This window comes from Chlorocebus sabaeus, chromosome 12 (assembly GCF_047675955.1).
Source record: "Chlorocebus sabaeus isolate Y175 chromosome 12, mChlSab1.0.hap1, whole genome shotgun sequence".
Lineage (NCBI taxonomy): Eukaryota > Metazoa > Chordata > Mammalia > Primates > Cercopithecidae > Chlorocebus > Chlorocebus sabaeus.
The window spans coordinates 84296957-84317917 of NC_132915.1; the positions used below are offsets into that span (position 1 = coordinate 84296957).

Consider the following 20961-nt stretch of genomic DNA (forward strand, 5'->3'; position numbering starts at 1 on the left):
CCACAGTGCAATCAAACTAGAACTAGGACTAAGAAACTCAATCAAAACCACTCAACTACATGGAAACTTAATAACCTGCTCCTGAATGACTACTGGGTACATAACGAAATGAAGGCAGAAATAAAGATATTATTTGAAACCAATGAGAACAAAGATACAACATACCAGAATCTCTGGGACACATTTAAAGCAGTGTGTAGAGGGAAATTTATAGCACTAAATGCACACAAGAGAAAGCTGGAAAGATCTAAAATTGGCACTCTAACATCACAATTAAAAGAACTAGAGAAGCAAGAACAAACACATTCAAAAGCTAGCAGAAGGCAAGAAATAACTAAGATCAGAGCAGAACTGAAGGAGATAGAGACACAAAAAACCCTCCAAAAAATCAATGAATCCAGGAGTTGGTTTTTTGAAAAGATCAACAAAATTGATAGAGTTCTAGCAAGACTAATAAAGAAGAAAAGAGAGAAGAATCAAATAGACGCAATAAAAAATGATAAAGGGGATATCACCACCGACCCCACAGAAATACAAACTACCATCAGAGAATACTATAAACACCTCTACGCAAATAAACTAGAAAATCTAGAAGAAATGGATAATTTCCTGGACACTTACACCCTCCCAAGACTAAACCAGGAAGAAGCTGAATTCCTGAATAGACCAATAGCAGGCTCTGAAATTGAGGCCATAATTAATAGCCTACCAACGAAAAAAAGTCCAGGACCAGATGGATTCACAGCTGAATTCTACCAGAGGTACAAGGAGGAGCTGGTACCATTCCTTCTGAAACTATTCCAATCAATAGAAAAAGAGGAAATCCTCCCTAACTCATTTTATGAGGCCAACATCATCCTGATACCAAAGCCTGGCAGAGACACAACGAAAAAAGAGAATTTTAGACCAATATCCCTGATGAACATCGATGCAAAAATCCTGAATAAAATACTGGCAAACCAGATCCAGCAGCACATCAAAAAGCTTATCCACCATGATCAAGTGGGCTTCATCCCTGGGATGCAAGGCTGGTTCAACATACACAAGTCAATAAACGTAATCCAGCACATAAACAGAACCAAAGACAAAAACCACATGATTATCTCAATAGATGCAGAAAAGGCCTTTGACAAAATTCAACAGCCCTTCATGCTAAAAACGCTCAATAAATTCGGTATTGATGGAACATATCTCAAAATAATAAGAGCTATTTATGACAAACCCACAGCCAATATCATACTGAATGGGCAAAAACTGGAAAAATTCCCCTTGAAAACTGGCACAAGACAGGGATGCCCTCTCTCACCACTCCTGTTCAACATAGTGTTGGAAGTTCTGGCTAGGGCAATCAGGCAAGAGAAAGAAATCAAGGGTATTCAGATAGGAAAAGAAGAAGTCAAATTGTCCCTGTTTGCAGATGACATGATTGTGTATTTAGAAAACCCCATTGTCTCAGCCCAAAATCTCCTTAAGCTGATAAGAAACTTCAGCAAAGTCTCAGGATACAAAATTAACGTGCAAAAATCACAAGCATTCTTATACACCAGTAACAGACAGAGAGCCAAATCATGAATGAACTTCCATTCACAATTGCTTCAAAGAGAATGAAATACCTAGGAATCCAACTTACTAGGGATGTAAAGGACCTCTTCAAGGAGAACTACAAACCACTGCTCAGTGAAATAAAAGAGGGCACAAACAAATGGAAGAACATACCATGCTCATGGATAGGAAGAATCAATATCGTGAAAATGGCCATACTGCCCAAGGTAATGTATAGATTCAATGCCATCCCCATCAAGCTACCAATGAGTTTCTTCACAGAATTGGAAAAAACTGCTTTAAAGTTCATATGGAACCAAAAAAGAGCCCGCATTGCCAAGATAATCCTAAGTCAAAAGAACAAAGCTGGAGGCATCACGCTACCTGACTTCAAACTATACTACAAGGCTACAGTAACCAAAACAGCATGGTACTGGTACCAAAACAGAGATATAGACCAATGGAACAGAACAGAGTCCTCAGAAATAATACCACACATCTACAGCCATCTGATCTTTGACAAACCTCAGAAAAACAAGAAATGGGGAAAGGATTCCCTATTTAATAAATGGTGCTGGGAAAATTGGCTAGCCATAAGTAGAAAGCTGAAACTGGATCCTTTCCTTACTCCTTATATGAAAATTAATTCAAGATGGATTAGAGACTTAAATGTTAGACCTAATACCATAAAAACCCTAGAAGAAAACCTAGGTAATACCTTTCAGGAGATAGGCATGGGCAAGGACTTCATGTCTAAAACACCAAAAGCAATGGCAACAAAAGCCAAAATTGACAAATGGGATCTAATTAAACTAAAGAGCTTCTGCATAGCAAAAGAAACTACCATCAGAGTGAACAGGCAACCTACAGAATGGGAGAAAATTTTTGCAATCTACTCATCTGACAAAGGGCTAATATTCAGAACCCACAAAGAACTCAAACAAATTTACAAGAAAAAAACAAACAACCCCATCGAAAAGTGGGCAAAGGATATGAACAGACAGTTCTCAAAAGAAGACATTCATACAGCCAACAGACACATGAAAAAATGCTCATCATCACTGGCCATCAGAGAAATGCAAATCAAAACCACAATGAGATACCATCTCACACCAGTTAGAATGGCAATCATGAAAAAGTCAGGAAACAACAGATGCTGGAGAGGATGTGGAGAAATAGGAACACTTTTACACTGTTGGTGGGATTGTAAACTAGTTCAACCATTATGGAAAACAGTATGGCGATTCCTCAAGGATCTAGAACTAGAAGTACCATATGACCCAGCCATCCCATTACTGGGTATATACCCAAAGGATTATAAATCATGCTGCTATAAAGACACATGCACATGTATGTTTATTGCGGCACTATTCACAATAGCAAAGACTTGGAATCAACTCAAATGTCCATCAGTGACAGACTGGATTAAGAAAATGTGGCACATATACACCATGGAATACTATGTAGCTATAAAAAAGGATGAGTTTGTGTCCTTTGTAGGGACATGGAGGCAGCTGGAAACCATCATTCTCAGCAAACTATCGCAAGAACAGAAAACCAAACACCGCATGTTCTCACTCATAGGTGGGAACTGAACAATGAGATCACTTGGACTCGGGAAGGGGAACATCACACACCAGGGCCCATCACGGGGAGGGGGAGGGATTGCATTGGGAGTTATACCTGATGTAAATGATGAGTTGATGGGTGCTGACAAGTTGATGGGTGCAGCACGCCAACATGGCACAAGTATACATGTGTAACAAACCTGCACGTTATCCACATGTACCCTAGAACTTAAAGTACAATAAAAAAAAAAAAAAAGAATACTTTCTGAAAGTGTTTATTCATACAAATAAAGGCTTGAACCATGAGGTAGGAACACAAATGGGCCACGGAATCACTCATTCCACAGTATACACCAAGTGCCCTTGAAGTACTGGGCACGGCTCTAGGATCGGGGGTGTATTGGTGAAATAGAAGCAAGCTGCCTGCTCAGATGGCAGGGAATGGGGGAAAACAGGGAGATAATTTCCTGTCGAGTAGTATATTTACTGGAAATAGACATTCGACTTGCATGTCCCTTTTTGGAAATGTGCCTGTGTCCCGGGCTGGGTTGGGGCCCCACTGAACTTTGGCTCTGACACAGCTGTTGCCACACTCAGTGGAACTGAAGCCATGCTTGCCTTCACCCGGCATCCCTCACCCCAACTCTCCCCACCACAACACACTTCCCATGCCAGCCTGGGGACTCTCAAAGGTGGCTTCATCATTAGGTTTGTGGCGGGGTCGCACTGAAGTAAGTCTTGGCACTCAAAGGGATGGGAATTGAATGAAGACATGAGATTACTGGCAGGAGCCCTCTCCATGGAAATCTGTGGGCTCACACATTTACTAATGTTGCTGCAGCCCTGCACCCACCTTGGCCTTGGGCAGCCATACTCTAGGGCTTTTGTAACCTCTCCATGTCAGGAACTCAAATTAGACCTGGGTTTGGAGGCAGTACCCTCAGCTGGCCTTTGGCGGAAGGTTTTTGTGCAAGGCATTTCCCAAGTGCTGGCAGGATTGTGTCACAGACACAAAGCAAACTTTTGCTGGGCTCCAGGTGACCGCCCACAGTTTATTATAAAGGTGACTGCAGCCTGCAGTCACCAGCACTGCCTGGCTCCCAGTACTTCCTGATCTCAGTATGGCACTGTCCTGGATTCTTACAGTCCTGAGCCTCCTACCTCTGCTGGAAGCCCAGATTCCATTATGTGCCAACCTAGTACCGGTGCCCATCACCAACGCCACCCTGGACCGGGTGAGTGCCTGGGCTAGCCCTGCCCTGAGCACATGGGCAGCTACCTCCCTTCTCTGGCTTCCCTTTCCCTGCTGGCTGTGGTCGGCCCCCCGCTCCTGGCTCTGCCCTTTTCTCTTCTGGGTCCCTGGGTGAAATTCTTACCAGCCCAGGGGACTCTGGAGGCACCCCCTGACTGCCTCCAAACTCAGAAGCCTCACTGCAGAGTCCTTCACAGAGTATGGTTCTGTGCTGGGGCTGGAGGGGCTGCCTGGGGGACAATGACTGATCTTCGGGGAGAGCTCCTGCATGTCCACTGCCCATCAGGGGCCTCATCTCCCCATTTGCAAAATCAGGGAGAGATCTGCCTGAGTCTCTTCCCGGCTGACAGTCAAAGATTCAGCATCAAGCCCCCATCACCAGCTTCCACCTTGTCCCCAGATCTCTGGCAAGTGGTTTTATATTGCATCGGCCTTTCGAAACGAGGAGCACAATAAGTCGATTCACGAGATCCAAGCAACCTTCTTTTACTTTACCCCCAACAAGACAGAGGACACGATCTTTCTCAGAGAGTACCAGACCCGGTGAGAGTCCCCATTCCAACACACCCCCATCTCAGCTTCTGGCCGGAAGACCCTCTTCCTGGCCTTGGCCTTCCCATGGGTGGAACCGGGAGGGCTGGCTTTAATCTCCACCGGACTCTTGCCCCTGGACTGTGATGGGCGATTGGCCACTTCTCAATAATCTTCCTGTTTTCCTCCTGCCTTCTGTTTGGCTTTAGACAGAACCAGTGCATCTATAACACTAGCTACCTGAATGTCCAGCGGGAAAATGGGACCATCTCCAGATACGGTGAGGGCCAGTCCTCAGGCAGGAGGGTTCACCATGGGAACAGGGCAGGTCAGCATAAGGTGGGGGCTGGATATAGAGCCCTGGAGGCTTTGGGCACAGAGAAATAACCACTAACATTTTTTGAGCTCTTACAACGTCCTCAGAAACAACTCTAACAGGACAGTACGAGAATCAGATGAGGAAACAGAAGAACAGAGACCGCAAATAGTTTCCCGGAGGTCACACAGCTCATAATTAGAACTAGAATTGGAACTCCAGGCTGGCTTCAGACCTGCCTCTCTCTTATGCCCTCTTTAAGATCCTTTGGAAACCAAGGGTGGAAGCCTGTATGTTGGAGAGGTGGTGCCTTCAACTACGTCCTCCATCACCACAGAGATGGCACATAGCAGGGAGCTGATGGAGCTGAACTGACATCATTTAGCAGCCCAAGCCTCCTCTCTGGGCCTCATTTTCCTCATCTGTAAAATGGGGAGAAAGGCTCTGACAGCCATGGTCTGTGTGAGGCTCCTGAGATCCCATGTACAAAACATGCTTGGCGTGGAGCCGGGCATGCAGCATGGACTGGGCACACGGTGGCCCAAAGAAGCCCCGGGCCTTCACTGATGGGCTGTGTCGTCCTGGACACACCTAGGTACCTCACCTCTAGGACGGGCACCATTGTGCCATCCCGTGTTCTCACCCAGAGGCTCTTTTTCCCTTCCAGAGGGAGGCCAAGAGCATTTCGTTCACCTGCTGATCCTCAGGGACATGAAGACCTTCATGCTGGCTTTCGAAGTGAACGATGAGAAGAACTGGGGGGTGTCTGTCTATGGTAGGCATGCTTAGCAGCCCCAAGCTCATGCCCCACTCAGGCCTCACCCCCCATTCACCCACCCCTGGGGCTCGGACCCCAGAACCTCAGCCCTCCCTGGCCTCTCGACCGGACCCCATCACGTCCCCAGTCAGTCTCCTTTCTCCCCCTGCAGCTGACAAGCCAGAGACGACCGAGGAGCAACTGGGTGAGTTCTACGAAGCTCTCGACTGCTTGCGCATTCCCAGGTCAGACGTCGTGTACACCGATCAGAAAAAGGTAAACGCAAGGGATTGGGCAGTGCCTGCCTTGTCCATGGCCCAACTTGGGCAGCCCCAGAGGCCCAGAGCGGGAGAGCTGCCAGGCAAGGCTGCACAGCTACGCAGCTCTTCTGCCTTTAGGCAGCTGCCTCACTGTAGGGACAGCTGAGCTCTACCGAGGCCCAGGGGTGGTGGATGAGAGTCCAGGAGGGAGAAGTCCCTGTGAAACCAGGGAGGACCTCAAAGCTAACAGGAGGGAACAGCGTGAGCCAAGGGTTTGGGGGATTGACAGCTGGAAGGGATGCAATGCGGGGAGTTACCACCTACAAAAGCCTCCCAAACCCCAGGCTTTCATCTCACCTCCACTCCCTGCTCGTTTTTAATACCCGTGCAGTGGGGAATTGATACTGTGGTTTTCAGTGTCACCCACACTGCAGCACTGCCACAGTCACCATCCCGATTTTTGCTCCAAATGAGAATTACTGTATCGTGAGCTCCTTAACACTTTTCTTTAAACCTGTGTTGGGAAGACTTGCCTTGGTGTGGCCCCGTGCCCTAATATCTGTGAAGTCACAGCGCAGATGAGCTCGTTCCCATTTTTAAAATACATACGTGCAGTATTTTCATGACTATTCAAAGAAAAACAATTCCATCCATTTGCCACCAGAGATGACCACCAGTGGTGTGAACTAGTGCCCCAGCCCCAGCCCCAGGATCCTGGGAGAGGGCATATGAACACAACCACTGCAGTCAGCTCACCTGATGCACAGCCTGGTTCCTGCACTGTCCGGTTAGGGAGCCTCGAATGGGTCCCACGGCCATCCTGAGCCTCAGTGACATCATCTGCATAGTAGTGGTGGTGGTGAGGAATTCAGGAGCTGCAGCATAAGGGCCCAGCAGGTCCTAAGTGCTCAGTAAACGTCTGTGGTTCTTAAGGGTCTGAGCTCCCATTTTAGAGGCAAATAAGCTGAGGCTCAGAGACAGAAACGACCTGCCAAAGATCACCCAGCTTGGAAGTGGCAGTGCCAGGGTTGGAGCCCTGGTTGAACTGGTTCCACAGGCCAGAGCGCATTCTGCCCTCTCCCTGGAAGACCTCCCATCCTTTCCCTATCTCTCTGCTTCCCCCTCACCCCAACTGCCCGCTGCCTTCTAGGATAAGTGTGAGCCACTGGAGAGGCAGCACGAGAAGGAGAAGAAACAGGAGGAGGGGGAGAGGCAGCACGAGAAGGAGAAGAAACAGGAGGAGGGGGAATCCTAGAAGGACACAGCCTTGGATCAGGACAGAGACTTGGGGGCCATCCTGCCCCTCCAGCCTGACATATGTACCTCAGCTTTTTCCCTCATTTGCATCAATAAAGCTTCTGTGTTTGGAACAGCTAGGTTGTTAGTCATTTCTTCATTCATTCATTCTGAAGCCTGCCCTGAGTTGAACCCTGGCCGGGCACTGGATAAGACACTGTCCCTGGTGGGAAGAGCCCCACATGTGCCAGGATGGATGATGACAGGCACCGAGTGCTGTGGGAACCCGGCACTGTGGGAAGACGCTGTCTTCTGCAGAAGTGTGGGAAGGCCTCCTGGAAGGGGCACATGAACCAATCGAGAAAGATGAGGAGCATAACACAATCTGCTGTTCCTGTGTACAATGTGTGATGATCAAATCAGGGTCATGAACATTTCATTTCCACCACCTCAAATGTTTACCATTTCTTTGTGTTGGGAACATTCAGTATTACACAGTTCCCCATAAATATGTACATTATGTGTCCATTTAAAATAATACAAGCAAACAAATGTGAATTTCTAAACTGAGACTAGGGTAAGGCCTTCCTCCTACTAGCAAGATTGTAATAAAACTTCAACTACTCATTTAAAAAAAAAAAAAAAACCCTTTCTGCTGCAAGCAAGGAAATGAGAGGATGCATTTGAGTAACCTTGAGGCACAAGACCCAGAACAGGAGTGGAGGTGTGAAATGGTTTGGCTCTGTGTCCCCACCCCAAATCTCACATGGAATTTTCAGCCCCATGTGTTGGAGGTGGGTCCTGGTGGGAGGTGATTACATCATGGGAGTGGTTTCTAATGGTTTAGCCCCATCCCCTGAGTGCTGTTTCTCACGAGATCTGGTTGTTGAAAAGTGTGTAGCACCTCCCCCTTCGCTCTCTCCTGCTGTCTTGTGAAAAAGGGACTTGCTTCCTCTTTGCCTTCCACCATGATTGTAAGTTTCCTGAGGCCTCCCAGCCATGCTTCCTGTTAAGCCTGCAGAACTGTGAGTCAATTAAGCCTCTTTTTTTCATAAACTATCAAGTCTCAGGTATTTCTTTATAGCAATGTGAGAACAGACTAATACAAGGTGGATCAGGTGGGGAGAGTTCAGGCATGCGGTGCCAATCACAAGGACCTTATTCCAGTATTACCATGGCCATGTGGGGAGGCACGTTGGGGGTCAAGGCTGCAGGCAGGAAGGCCTGAGTGAAGGCTGCTGTGGGCATCCATGCAAGAGGTAGTTGCCTGGGCCAGGGAAGGACTGGGGTGATGCAGAGGGCTTGGGGCCCAGGCCAGAGGGGCTGGGTGTCTCCATGGACGTGTCCTCAGGGTGCTCACCTGGGAGACACAGAAGAAGGAGACAACACATAAGGGTAGGGCTGGTCCCTGGAAATCAGCTGACATGTTGGAAATATGGAACCCTGAGGTGGAGCCAAGCCGGAGGCATGGCCCACTCAGTGGCACAAGCCTCAAAGGGCCGGCCTCACCCAGACCTGGGTGCTCGTGATTGACAGCCTCTTGCTACATGAAGGAAGCAGCACCCCTCCTGTGGCAGAAAAATTGGGCCTGAGTTGTTTGAGCAATTCCATGTGCGCAGCTGTCTACACCATCCCAGGTGACAGGACCATGAGCCTGAGTCCCCGATGCCCCGGGGTCTAGTCCTGTGTCCTCAGGTACCACTCCCCTTTGTACCTCCTGTCCTAACAGCCAAGCTCCACACGGCCAAGACTACGGCACCCTTTGCTCAGCACTCGAACCACTGCTGTGCCCACAGCACAGAGGCTGGGGACACCGGCCTGATGTCCTCAGAAGGCAAGGGGACAGAACAGCCTCTGGGGCCCCACAATGGCCTGGAACTGAAGACTCAACACCTACAAGAAGTTTTTCCATTTCAGTGTTACTATTAGTGAGACACCATTTTAAACCCTACTTAGGAGGATCTGCTGAAAATTAAAACAGAAATGAGTCGTGGTGGGCAGGGCAGGGAGAAGCAAGGGAGACGAGAAGTGGGGAAGGTAGAAGAAAAAGCCACGTGAAGAAGAAACAGGAGGTCAAGAGAAAAAGAATCATGGAGGTACAGGAAGCAAAAAACACACAACAAAGAATGTGGACTTTGGAGTCAAACTAACAAGTTCAAACACAGGCTCTCTCCCAAACCAGTTTGGGCAGATGGCCCAGTGGAACCTCTCTCTCATCAGTAAAAGCGGGGCAGACTGAGGGTCTGGAGGGTTAGCGTATGGACTGTGTGAAGCAGGACGTGCAAAAGGCTTAGCACAGGGATCAGGGTCCAGCAGCTGCTCCCTAAATGGCAGCTGCTGTTTGCTATTGAAAGGAACACTGGAAGTCCAGGCACCGCGGCTCACACCTGTAATCCCAGCACTTTGGGAGGCTGAGGTGGGCGGATTACCTGAGGTTGGGAGTTCAAGATCAGCCTGACCAACATGGAGAAACCCTGTCTCTACAAAAATACAAAATTAGCCGGATGTGGTGGTGCATGCCTGTAATCCCAGCTACTCAGGAAGCTGAGGCAAGAGAATCGCTTGAACCCAGGAGGCGGAGGTTGCAGTGAGCTGAGATTCTGCCACTGTACTCCAGCCTGGGCAACCAGAGTGAAACTCCGTCTCAAAAAAAAAAAAAAAAAAAAAAAAAAAAAAAAGAAAGAAAAAGAAAGAAAGAAAGAGAGAAAGAGAGAAAGGGGCACTGGAGTGTCCAGGTGCATGCTCTTGTAGACAGCAACTTGCTGTGTGCCTCGTTTACATCTCTGGCCTCAGTCAAAAGGGACTTGGTTAGGTAGCTCCACGTCAAAGCCCTCTGCAGTTGAAAGATTTGTGGTTCTGAGATAGGCAAAGGGGGAAAACTGGAGAAACAGAAGCCACCAGAGGGAGGCAGGCAGAGCACCCAACAGGTCCCCTGGGAAAGGGCTTGTCTGGGCTTCAAATCTTCCACCCCATAAACTTGACTTTAGAAGGCAAAAGTTTAATGACACACAGCAGAGACACGGATGGCTTTGGGTATTTTTTTTTTTTTTTTGTCTTCTTTTCTTTTTTTAAGATCAATATTCATTCTTCATTTGCCCTTGTAACGAAAATAGATTTTTAAATGCCTCAAATATACAAACATCATTGATGCACACACATTCCAGAAATGCAGAGGTATGCACTGCCACAGGGTGGGGGTGCAGGAGGCGGCCTGGCCTCGTGGCCACAGACCGTGCCCCAGCCCGGGCCTGGCAGGTAGCTGGCCACTGATAAATGCCACTGGGATCCTAGGAGAAGCTGGGGACCATGTGTGAGGTACTGAAGGGGACCGCGGTGGATGGCATCCTGGGCACTTTGTAGCTTGTCTCCACCCCAGCAGGTCTGTGGGAAAGGCCTCTGCTGCCATAGAGAAGCTGGACACATGTCACCCTGGGGTCCTGACATCCTAAAATGCCCCACTGACTGCCAGTCACTAGGAGAAAGGTCTCCAGCTGTGCCCTTCCCAGAGATGCTTGCCCCAGAGTGACTGGTCACAGGTGGGGGACAGGTTTGCTCCAGAAACCGTAGGCCTTTCCTTTCTTGTCTGGCCCCCTAAGGAGGAACCAAGATCAGGAAAACTCCCCAGTTTAAAAAAATATCTGTCCATCTGTATACAAAATACCTATTATTAGGGGGAGGTGGACACATGCAGGACCAGGAGAGACTGCCCGAGGCTCTGTCTGGGCCGAAGGAGGCCTCGCTCACAGCACCTCTGTGAGGGGACTGGTGCTCCTGGGAAGTCACTTCTCTTGGTGACTGAACTGACACCCCCTCCACTTGGAAAGCACAGGGACAGAGCAGATGGGGCCCGTGCTGGAGGTAGACCCTCCTGGTGAGGAACCATACGGGCTTTCTGGGCCTCAGTAGCTCCAGCCCACTCCTGGCCTGGCAGGCCACCTGCTCACCTGCCCACTCATCTGTCTCTGGGCCCCCAGTGAAGTCAGAAGAGGCAGGAGCCCCGCAGGCTGTGAGCCTGGCGCAGGTCGGCCGACAGTGAGCTTCTCATCTGCCTGGTGGTGGAGCGGACGCTCTCAGCAGCCTGCACGGCCCGGCTCAGGGCCTTGTTGAGCTCCTCTAGGTCACCCAGGTCGAGCTGGATGGAGTGCCGGTGTCTCCGGGCTGGAGGGGGAGAGGCTGTGGGGGGCCACTCGGCGGCTGGTTGGGCTGAGGTAGGTCCTGCGGGCGCATAGTACCTGAGGAGAGAAGTGAGTGGGCTCGTTACACACAGGGAGGGCTGGGGACAAGCCAAGGAGCACCGCGTGTGGGGTTAACCCCCTGCTAAATCCCAGCTGGGCCACTGGCTCCGACTCTCTGGGTCTCAATTTCTTTACCTCTAAAATGGGAGTAATGAGCACATATCCAGGGATTTCTTAGAAAGATGAAGGAAGATAACAACACGAGTGTCTGACCCAGAACTGGTGTTCAAGGACAGGAAGTTCAATCTACCTGTTCATGTGATTTACTGCCCATCTAGTACATGCCAGCCAGTGTGCCAGGCTCTGGGGTTACAGTGGGACAAGAAAACATGGACTCCTGCAACTTTCTTGGAGCCAGATCTTGGGAAGGCCAGGATCACCCCAGGCCTGAAAGCAAAACCCCCTCACTGGATAATATCTGGGGGTTCCATTTGCCAAGCATGGGGTGCTGGATAAAGGCAATAATTAATAACAATAATAATAATAGGGATTCTGCAGGAGTGGGAGGGTCTGGCCCCATGTCCTGGGAAGTGGGTAGAAGGGCATCCTTCCTAGCCCAGTCCTACAGGAATGTGAGGTGCTGTTTAAAAGTGCTGCGGGAATGGGCTCAGAAGCCCACTGAGATGAAGCACAGATTTCCCTGAGAGGTGACAATAGCATCCATCAGGGCCACTAAGTTCAGGGTTCAAGGAAACCAGCAGTGGGCAAGAGGGGGGTGTGGCCTCAGCACTGTTGAATAAAGGGTATGTGTGGTAGAGGAGGGAGATAAAGAAGCATGGACCTAAATCAGGAATACGTTTAGGAGGATGTAGAAGAGTCATTCATTGGCATCTTGTTTGGCACACTGTAAACTCTGGCTTTATTCTGGAGCCCCCACTTTCAACTTGCGTTATTATACAGTGTGTAAAAACAGATGATCCAAACAGACATTTCTCCAAAGGAGATATTCAAGTGGACAATACGTACATGAAAAGATGCGCATCCTTAGCCATTAGGAAATGCAAAGTGAAACCACTGCACACCCCCTAAGCTAGCTAACATCAAAAAGGACAGATAGCAACAAGTGTTGACAAAGATGTGGAGAAACTGGAACCCTCAGCACCGCTGGTGGGAATGCAAACGGTGGGGCCACCGTGGAAAACAGTCTGGCAGTTCCTCCAACAGTTAAACCCAGTGCCTAGCCCAGGGCTGGCATCCTCATCTTTGGTACCCATGTACCAAAGGTTATAAAGATAAAGGTTATCTTTAAACTTTATCTTTAAATAACTTTTAAGATAACCTAAACCTATAAAGGTTATCTTTATTTTACAGATGAGCGAAGTGGAGCTCAGAGAAGCTAAGTGATTCGGGAGGCAGTAGAATGAGCTGGCCTTAGCAGCTCAGGCCCTGGAGCCCTGCCCCAAATCCCAGTCATTCTGTTGTACTGGCCATGGGACTCTGGACAAGCTAAGTCGCTTTGCAAGGCCTCTGTTTTCCCACCTAAAACGACCACAGTTAGCAACCTCTCAGCTTAGAGCCAATGGAAAATTCAGGTAAAAAGCCTGGCACTGCCTAAGTCACTTTGCAAGGTCTCTGTTTTCCCACCTAAAACGACCACAGTTAGCAACTTCTCAGCTTACAGCTGATGGAAAATTCGGGTAAAAAGCCTGGCACTGCCTGGCTCCAGTAAGTGCTCCATAAACGTGAGCTCCTAAGACCCAGGGCCAGACAGCTGGAAGGGGCAGCCATGGGTTCACACCTAGGCCCGACTCTCCTCACGTATCTAATGTGTGCTAACTGGCAAGCAGCAGATGCTGATAAAATAATCTGAACTGAATGAATGGGCTTCTTGGATCCCATAAACAGCAGCCTGCCCTCCCTCCTCTAGGGACTGTCTGGTTGTAAGTAACTACAGAGGTTCCTCAAATTACGATGGGGTTATGCCCCTATAAACCTGCTGTAACGTCGAAAAATCATAAATCGAACCATTGTAAAAGTAGGGACTGTCTGGGCTGGGTTTTCATACACCCCACCTCATGTTAATTTGATGACCAACTTGGCCTGAAAGTTACCCAAAACTCTCCCTGGCACCAATGCTGAAAAAGTCCCTCTGGGCTGCAAAGCCTCGGCTGCAGGGGCTGTGGGGCAGCTGCCCAGCAGGGGGCAGCACAGGCCCACTCCACTTTCCAAACTACACTGGTCTCAACCACTGGGTCCGTTCAGTCCTGCTGACTAGCAGCTGGAGAAACTTCAGGGTGTCACCAGCGCAAATTCTAGCAGCATTAGAAGCACCATCATTATTGGCCAACTTCTATGTACTATGGGCTCTCCATGCATTACTTCATTCAATCCTCACCATAACAACCCATTTTGCAGAGAAGGAAACTGAGGCATAGGTATAACCCACCCATCCTGACTTGGAAACAGCAACCTGGTGAGTTCTGCCCACAGGCCTGAGCCTGGAAGAATGTGGAACGGGGCCTCAGGAGAAGTAAAGACTCCATGGCTACCGTGGGGTCACCAAATTCTGGGCAAAACCTTTCCCGACTAATGAGTTGAAACACTAGCAGGCGCTTTCCCCCGTGTCTGCTGGAGGTCTCAGCATGCAGCATTGGTTCTCATCTTTGCTGGAGCAGAAGATTCCTTAACCACTTGCTCAGACTCAGCTGAGAGGGCAGCAAGAAATCAAATTTACAGACCGGGTGCAGTGGCTCACACTTGTAATGCCAGTGCTTTGGGAGGCCAAGGCGGGCAGATCACCTGAGGTCAGGAGGTCAAGACCAGCCTGGCCAACATAGTGAAAACCAGTCTCTACCAAAAATACCAAAAAAATTAGCCAGGTGTGGTGGCACACTCCTGTAGTCCCAGCTACTTGAGAGAGGGAGGCATGAGAATAGCTTGAATCTCGGAGGTGGGGGTTGCAGTGAGCTGAGATGGCGCCACTGCACTCCAGCCTGGTTGACAAAGCCAGACCTTGTCTCAGAAAATACATACAAATAAGGAATTTTTTAAAGCACACTTATAGGCCTGGTCCCCGAATAGAGGACCAGGGCTGGATGGTGCCTTGCGCCCCTGCTCCACCGAGCACCAGCCCTCACAGCGACTCAGGCCCTCACTGCCCACACACCCAGGCTTCTGGCAACACAGCCACTGAAGATATCCAGTCCCAATCGACTCATTTCACAGCAGGGGAAGCAGGCAGAGAAGTAGCTGCTGATAGCGGAGACAAGAAGACAGGTTTCCTACTTCTGGGGACTGGGTTTTTGTGCCCTGCACACTCCTATCATGTTGAACTCACTTTTACTCCTTTTTCTTCCTACTAGTGACAACACTGAGCAACAGCAACATTCTCTGTGATGGTGAAGCTACTGTTTGCTCAGCAGTGAGCACGTGCCCACACGGCACCATAAATTCCACATACATCTCATTGGGTTCCTGCCATGTGCCACACTTAATCCTCATGCACAGGATTAAGTACGTGGTTGAGACTCTTCCCCCATTTAACAGATGGGGAAGTTGAGGCTCTGAGAGGAAGTTAGTATGCCAAGGCCACAGTGCTACTAGGGGGTAGATGGGACTCCACCGTAGCTCTGGCCAACTCCAAACCCAAGCCACTTCTGTCTCAGCTGCCCTGCCTCTCCTGGCTTGACTGATGTTATATCCAGAATCTGTGCAAAAAGTCCTATAATATACCTGATCAGGACTCCTCAAAGAAGTCCAGGTTATCAAAAACAAGGAACGTCTGAGAAACTGTCACAGCCGAGGGGAGCCTAAGGAGGCACACCGTGTGGGATCATGGATGAGATTCAGGAATAGAGAAAGGACTTTGGAGGAAAATGGCCTGGAGAAACTATGGACCTCAGTTACCAATAATGTGTGGATATTGCTTCACTGATGTGGCCAGTGTGCCAGACTAACGTAAGATATTAATAATAGGGGAAACTCTGTGTGTGGGAGTGAGGAGGATCGTGGGAATCTCTTTCGACTACCTGCTCTATTTCCCTATAAATCTAAAACTGTCCTAAAAAATAAAGTCTATTTTTTTAAGAACCCCAGTGCTCATCACTTACTTGCTGAGAAAACCCATAAGGAAAATGGAAGATGGTTAGGATTCCCAGTCTCCACAAAGTTATAAGCTCCCAGAGGGCAGGGCCCTCTTGCTAGCCCCCTTCACTGCTGGGTCCCAGGGCCAAGTACTCTCCTTGGTACATGGGTTTGTTGAGTGACTATATGAGTGTTGGCTTTGTTGAGTGACTACATGAGTGCTGGGCTCCTACTGCATGTTTTCCACGCAGGGATAAAACACAGGATGAGTACACTGCATCTCAGACCTGCTGCCCCACACAGGTCTGAATGCTAACATATTCAGTGATCTATACAAAGAGGCTGGGAAAGTCAGAATGAAAGGCTCTTACACAGCGGCAGGTGGATAAGGCATGATGGGAACTGAGGAGACGTAGGCAAAGGCCGGAGGTGCTGGTGCTGGGGGCGCTGTCGCCAGATACCACAGTCCGGGGGGCGGGCGTGGCGACGACGCCGTCTGCTTGCTCCTCTGCTTGGGGCTGGGAGTTGAAGGTGCTTTTCTTCTCTTGGTGGCCTTCTCTGCCCCTATCAGGGAGGGAACAGCACAGAGACAGAGTCTGACCACTTGGGCAGATCCAGCCAAGGATGGAGGGTCCACCCAGCCCTTCCCCTATGAGAGCTGGACAGGCCCTACCCTGTAAGACTCCATGCTGGGCAGGTCTCTCTTTGGGAAACAAATCCTCTGCCCCAGTTGCTCTGTCCCAGACTGGGAGAACAGCTGCCCCAGTTAAACTCACGCAGGTCTAATAACCCTGGTCAAGGAGAGCTGAGGGCCTGGCTAAGACAAGAAACAGTGTTTGTCCCTACCAGAGGAGGCTGAGCCTGGACCATCTGCCTCTGGGGGAGAACCAACTCGACCACACAGGGGACACTGAAGGGTATCAGCGGGAGGCGGTCCCAGTGGGTCCCCTGTGGCAGCACCACCTAGAAGAGGAGGAAGAGATGTCAGGGGAGGACTACGTCTAAATCATCAGATCGGGAGCCCCCACACAGGCCTTCTGCAGCACTGAGCTCTCCTCGGGACCCACTGCAGAGGGGACAAGCTGCCTCCGTCTGGGTGATTACACTGACAACAACCATGACAGTGAGAGCAAGCATTTAATGAGCCAGGCCCTCTGCTAAGAGCCTTCCTGCATTATTTTATCAAATCCAACAAGTCATTGGGCTAGCCACTGTCCTCACTCCCCCACTTTACAGATGGGGAAATTAAGGCTCCAAGACGTCAAGTAATTTGCCAAGGCCTCAGAGCTGGGAAGCAGTGGTCCTTGGATCCTAAGCCCGGGCTCTCCCAAATGCAGGCCACCCCCCACCTCCCACCCACAGTGAAACAGACCCATTCTCCATGAGAGAGTGACCCAGAACAGTCCCCCGGGGAACCAGGGGGGTCAGTAGAGGCAAAAGGGAGCAGGCGGAGAATGGGCGCCATTGTTCTCTTCCCACTCAGATCCCCAATGCCACACCTGGGTGAGTCCCAGGGCTGGTGTGTTTCTCTTTCAGGCCTCAGCTCAACCACCACTCCCTCTGGGAAGCCCTGCCACCCACCCAGGCAGAGTCAGGCAGCCCCCAGCCCCACTTGTGCTCCCTTACCCCAGCTCTGGTCACTCTGCTTTGTCATGTGTTCCTTGGGGACAGGGCCCAGCGCCATATAAGGGTAAGTGATGTGTGAATGAATGAATGAACGGAGAGGCCTGTCAGGACTCTAACACTAGCATAGGCAGAGCATAGCAGTGAAGAGGTGGGACTCTGGAGTCACAAAGACCTGGGTTCAAATCCTGTTTCTACCACTTGTAAGCTGTGTGCCCTTGGGCAAGTTACTTAATCTCTCTGCGCCTTGGTGTCCTTGCCTATAAAATGGATGTAACAGTACTGCAGGACTTAGTTCCTAGAACCGCGAGGATTAATGTATGCAAAACCCTTAACATGATACCCTCTATACAGAGGGACTTACTAAATAGCTCATTATCGTCAGCTATTATCATCACAATTGCTTGAAAAGTCCTAGATACCATCTCTTCCAATCCTTTGATTATAGATGTGGTGATTGAGGCACAGAGAAATCAAGGAACTGGCCTAAAGTCACACAGCAAGTAAGTAGCAGAACTGGGACTAGAACCCATTGCCTGGATTCTCGGACCGCTGCTCTCTCTGCCACTCCTCCCTGTGGGTTTGGGGGAAAGTATGAGGGGTGAAGGGAGGATGGAGGGAAGAATAAGATATAATCACTGATGCCAGGTCCCCTGCTGCCTGGAGCCCACCTATCAGGACCCTTTGGGAACTTCTTAAATCAAGGAGGGTGGCTTCAGGCAGCAGCACCTGGAGCAACAGATGTAATGGCGGGACACCCAGAAAAATCCTCTCCGCTGGTCTGTCCCTATAACCCACTGCTAAGTTCAGGGCAGGCCAGATCTTGTCAAGTACACACTCCCCTGAGGGCAAGACGCTGCAGTTTTCCAGGTACCATTCCTTACCCACATCCTGGGTCCTAATGGGCCGGCAGTGGGGACAGGAGACTGTGCCATTGCCTTTTGGGACCGCCTTAGGGGACTGAACATGGTATTCGTGGCCTGGGGAAAGAAACCAGAACTGTCAGTATCAGCCCTCTGGATGGATGCAAAATTGAGGAGGATTCTGGAATAACGATCTCCTCTTCCTCCAGATGGTTTTAATAGTCTCTGTCTCTCTCTCTCATGTGTGCACACATTGAGTGTGCACACACACGTGTAAAATATGTACCTATATAAGTATGACACACATACACACATATATGTCATCGCACATTTTTGTGTCTGTTTACTGTAAGCTTTTTCCAGACTCCTACTCTGTTTCATCTCAGATCCTAGAACCAGCTGACATCCAGTAGCAACCAACACACCCAGGCTAAGTCAGGATTTGAAAGCAGGCCAGGAAGAAATGATAAGCAAAGCAACAATAAGAAATGAACAAGTGATGCTATTCCCTACATCCTGACTTGCTGGTTTGGATCTGAATGGCTCAGGCACCGGGTCAGTGGCATTTTCTCCCCATGCTCTGAGTGGCTGTAACATGGGGATAAACATAGCGCCCATTTCACAGGCTTATTGGGAGGACTGAATGGGGCCATATCCGTGTCGTGCTCCGCCCAGTGCCTGGCAGATGTAAAGCACTTGATGTTATTAGAAAGCTGGACGGACTGTGGCTTCCTCACTCATCCCTGAGTTTCTTCTGGGTGACACCTGAAGCCACTGTGGAGAGGTCTCATCATCTCATTTCCCTTCTGTGCTGTTCTGGCTTTGTGTATGTGGCACTGAAGGTAATTGCTCTTATTTTCCCAATGCAACAGATGAGGAATCTGAGGGTCAGAGAGGCTCAGAGCCATTTTCTGAGAGACTGACTTCACAGTCTTTGATCTTGACTTCTACACTCTCTTCCTCTCATTGTGTTGGAAGCATTTCTCTAGGTTGAGCTCACTTTTAAGGGTTGAGATTACCTTTAAAGGCTGCACAAAACCTCATCCAATGATATCAGCTCTTTCCTTTTGCTAGGAAGTCCACAGAGAGATTGGGCAGTGAGCTTGGAGGTGCTCCTGCTACTCTCACTTCTAACTCCTTGGCCTCTGTCGACTCCCTCATTACGCTCCATGGAACAGACATGTGCCTCTGGCTTTTTGCCTTGTCCCCAGAATCTGAGGTCAGCAGCCCTCCCTCCTCTGCAAGGTGTCTGTGAGAGACACTGCCTTTACTATAATTACCTACTGGTTATCATCTTCTCTGCTACACAGTCAGATTCATGAAGGTGAGAACCATATCCATATATATATATATATATATTTTTCAGATGGAGTCTCACTGTCACCCAGGCTGGAGTGCAGTGGCACAATCTCAGCTCACTGCAACCTCCGCCTCCTGGGTTCAAGTGATTCTTGTGCCTCAGCCTCCCAAATAGCTGGGATTACTGGCACGTGCCACCACACCTGGCTACTTTTTTTGTGTTTTTAGTAGAAACGGGGTTTCGTCACATTGGCCAGGCTGGTCTTGAACTACTGATCTCAGGTGATCCTCCCACCTCGGCCTCCCAAAGTGCTGGGATTAGAGGTGCGAGCCATTACGCCTGATCCATATTTTTTTGTTAATGTTAAGCACTTGAAATGCTACCATGTGTCATCTCAAATCTTTACTCTGTGTCAGGTCCTACTTCCTGAGACACAGGGGCCCTGTGGAAATGAGAACCTGAAGGAAGCCAGGTGCAAATGGCACATCCAATTCAGTGTCCACCCTATACGCTCGGAGCCAGAAAAGAGCAGGTGATCAAAACCTCTAGGATTGACCAGCTGAACAGGCTTCCCAGAACCCAGCATGGGCCCTGGCAAAGGGGAGACATCAGAAAGTGTTTGCTGAATGAATGGATGAATGAATGAATGAACAAGTGCACCGAGATTCATGGAGGCAATGCTCCCTGGTTTTCATCTCACGGAACAAATAGAAAATGATATGTGAATGGCCCACTGGGTATATGGAAAAGGCTTCTCATAACAGCGGAGACCCCCCTGATGCCAGAGGCTGCACCTATCCCGGCCCTCCCTCCTGACCTACCTGTGTACTGGCCCCGGAAGGTGACCCTGTCTGGCCATCCAGCACTGCCCACCCCTCTCTTTCCATCCCGAGCTGCCTGTGGACTGTCCTTGGTGGTCTTGCTCTTCTCAGAGAACAGTGGCGGGGAGGGCAGCTCAGATTCTGAACCTGAGGTGGAAAAAGTGGGGCATCAGAGGGGGCAAGGGGTGGGGTCACACAGCTCAAGGAGTGGGTATACCATGAGTTTAGGCTCTGGGGCAGATGTCTGGGTTTTAATCCCCAATCTCCCCCTTAGGAGTAACAGCTGGCATTTCCAGAACCCTGCTCCCGTGCCAAGCACTAGTCTAGACGCTGTGTGTGTGCCGTGTTGGGCATCTTCACAGCAATCCCATGAGGTGGACACTGTTATAAGTACATGGTGAGCTGTCCCTTTAACTGCTCAGAGCAGGTAAACAACTCGGCCAAGGACAAGTGGAGGGGAGCTCGGCTGATCCCGGCTACTGACTCCAGAGCCCTGATCCTTTAGCACGTCCCCTGCGCTCACTGGGCTTCGGCGCCCTTATCTGTGAAATGTGGATAATATGACCATTTGCAGTGGAGGTTAAGCAAGATGGCAGCTACAAAGTCCTTACAGACACCCTACAACCAGTAGGTG

At 49.6% G+C, this 20961-nt stretch overlaps 2 protein-coding genes across 4 annotated transcripts in view; one reads left to right on the top strand and one right to left on the bottom strand.

The window, feature by feature from the left end:
- Positions 1-3064: 3064 nt before the first annotated feature.
- ORM1 (orosomucoid 1) lies at positions 3065-7598 on the top strand. Its single transcript, XM_007968311.3, has 6 exons — positions 3065-4345; positions 4763-4905; positions 5103-5173; positions 5877-5984; positions 6139-6242; positions 7377-7598. The coding sequence occupies exons 1-6, from the start codon at positions 4232-4234 to the stop codon at positions 7479-7481; spliced, it is 645 nt and encodes a 214-aa protein (XP_007966502.3). The 5' UTR covers positions 3065-4231; the 3' UTR covers positions 7482-7598.
- Positions 7599-10486: 2888 nt separating this feature from the next.
- Positions 10487-20961, bottom strand: part of AKNA (AT-hook transcription factor) — a 60147-nt gene continuing 49672 nt past the window's right edge. For all 3 annotated transcript variants that reach the window (XM_007968309.3, XM_007968310.3, XM_073021868.1), the window contains exons 18-22: positions 20328-20474; positions 18228-18323; positions 16567-16683; positions 16092-16284; positions 10487-11694 (exon numbers count right to left, since the gene is read on the bottom strand). In XM_007968309.3, the coding sequence (XP_007966500.3) occupies positions 11442-11694; positions 16092-16284; positions 16567-16683; positions 18228-18323; positions 20328-20474 (806 nt within the window). In that variant the 3' untranslated portion in view covers positions 10487-11441. The remainder of the gene's footprint in view (positions 11695-16091; positions 16285-16566; positions 16684-18227; positions 18324-20327; positions 20475-20961) is intronic.

What these genes read in the sequence shown, in the direction of transcription:
- ORM1 (XM_007968311.3), top strand. Translation starts at nt 4,232, where the DNA reads ATGGCACTGTCCTGGATTCTTACAGTCCTGAGCCTCCTACCTCTGCTG. An exon ending in CCAACGCCACCCTGGACCGG is followed by an intron (nt 4,346 to 4,762) that starts GTGAGTGCCTGG and finishes CCTTGTCCCCAG; the next exon opens with ATCTCTGGCAAGTGGTTTTA. An exon ending in CTCAGAGAGTACCAGACCCG is followed by an intron (nt 4,906 to 5,102) that starts GTGAGAGTCCCC and finishes GTTTGGCTTTAG; the next exon opens with ACAGAACCAGTGCATCTATA.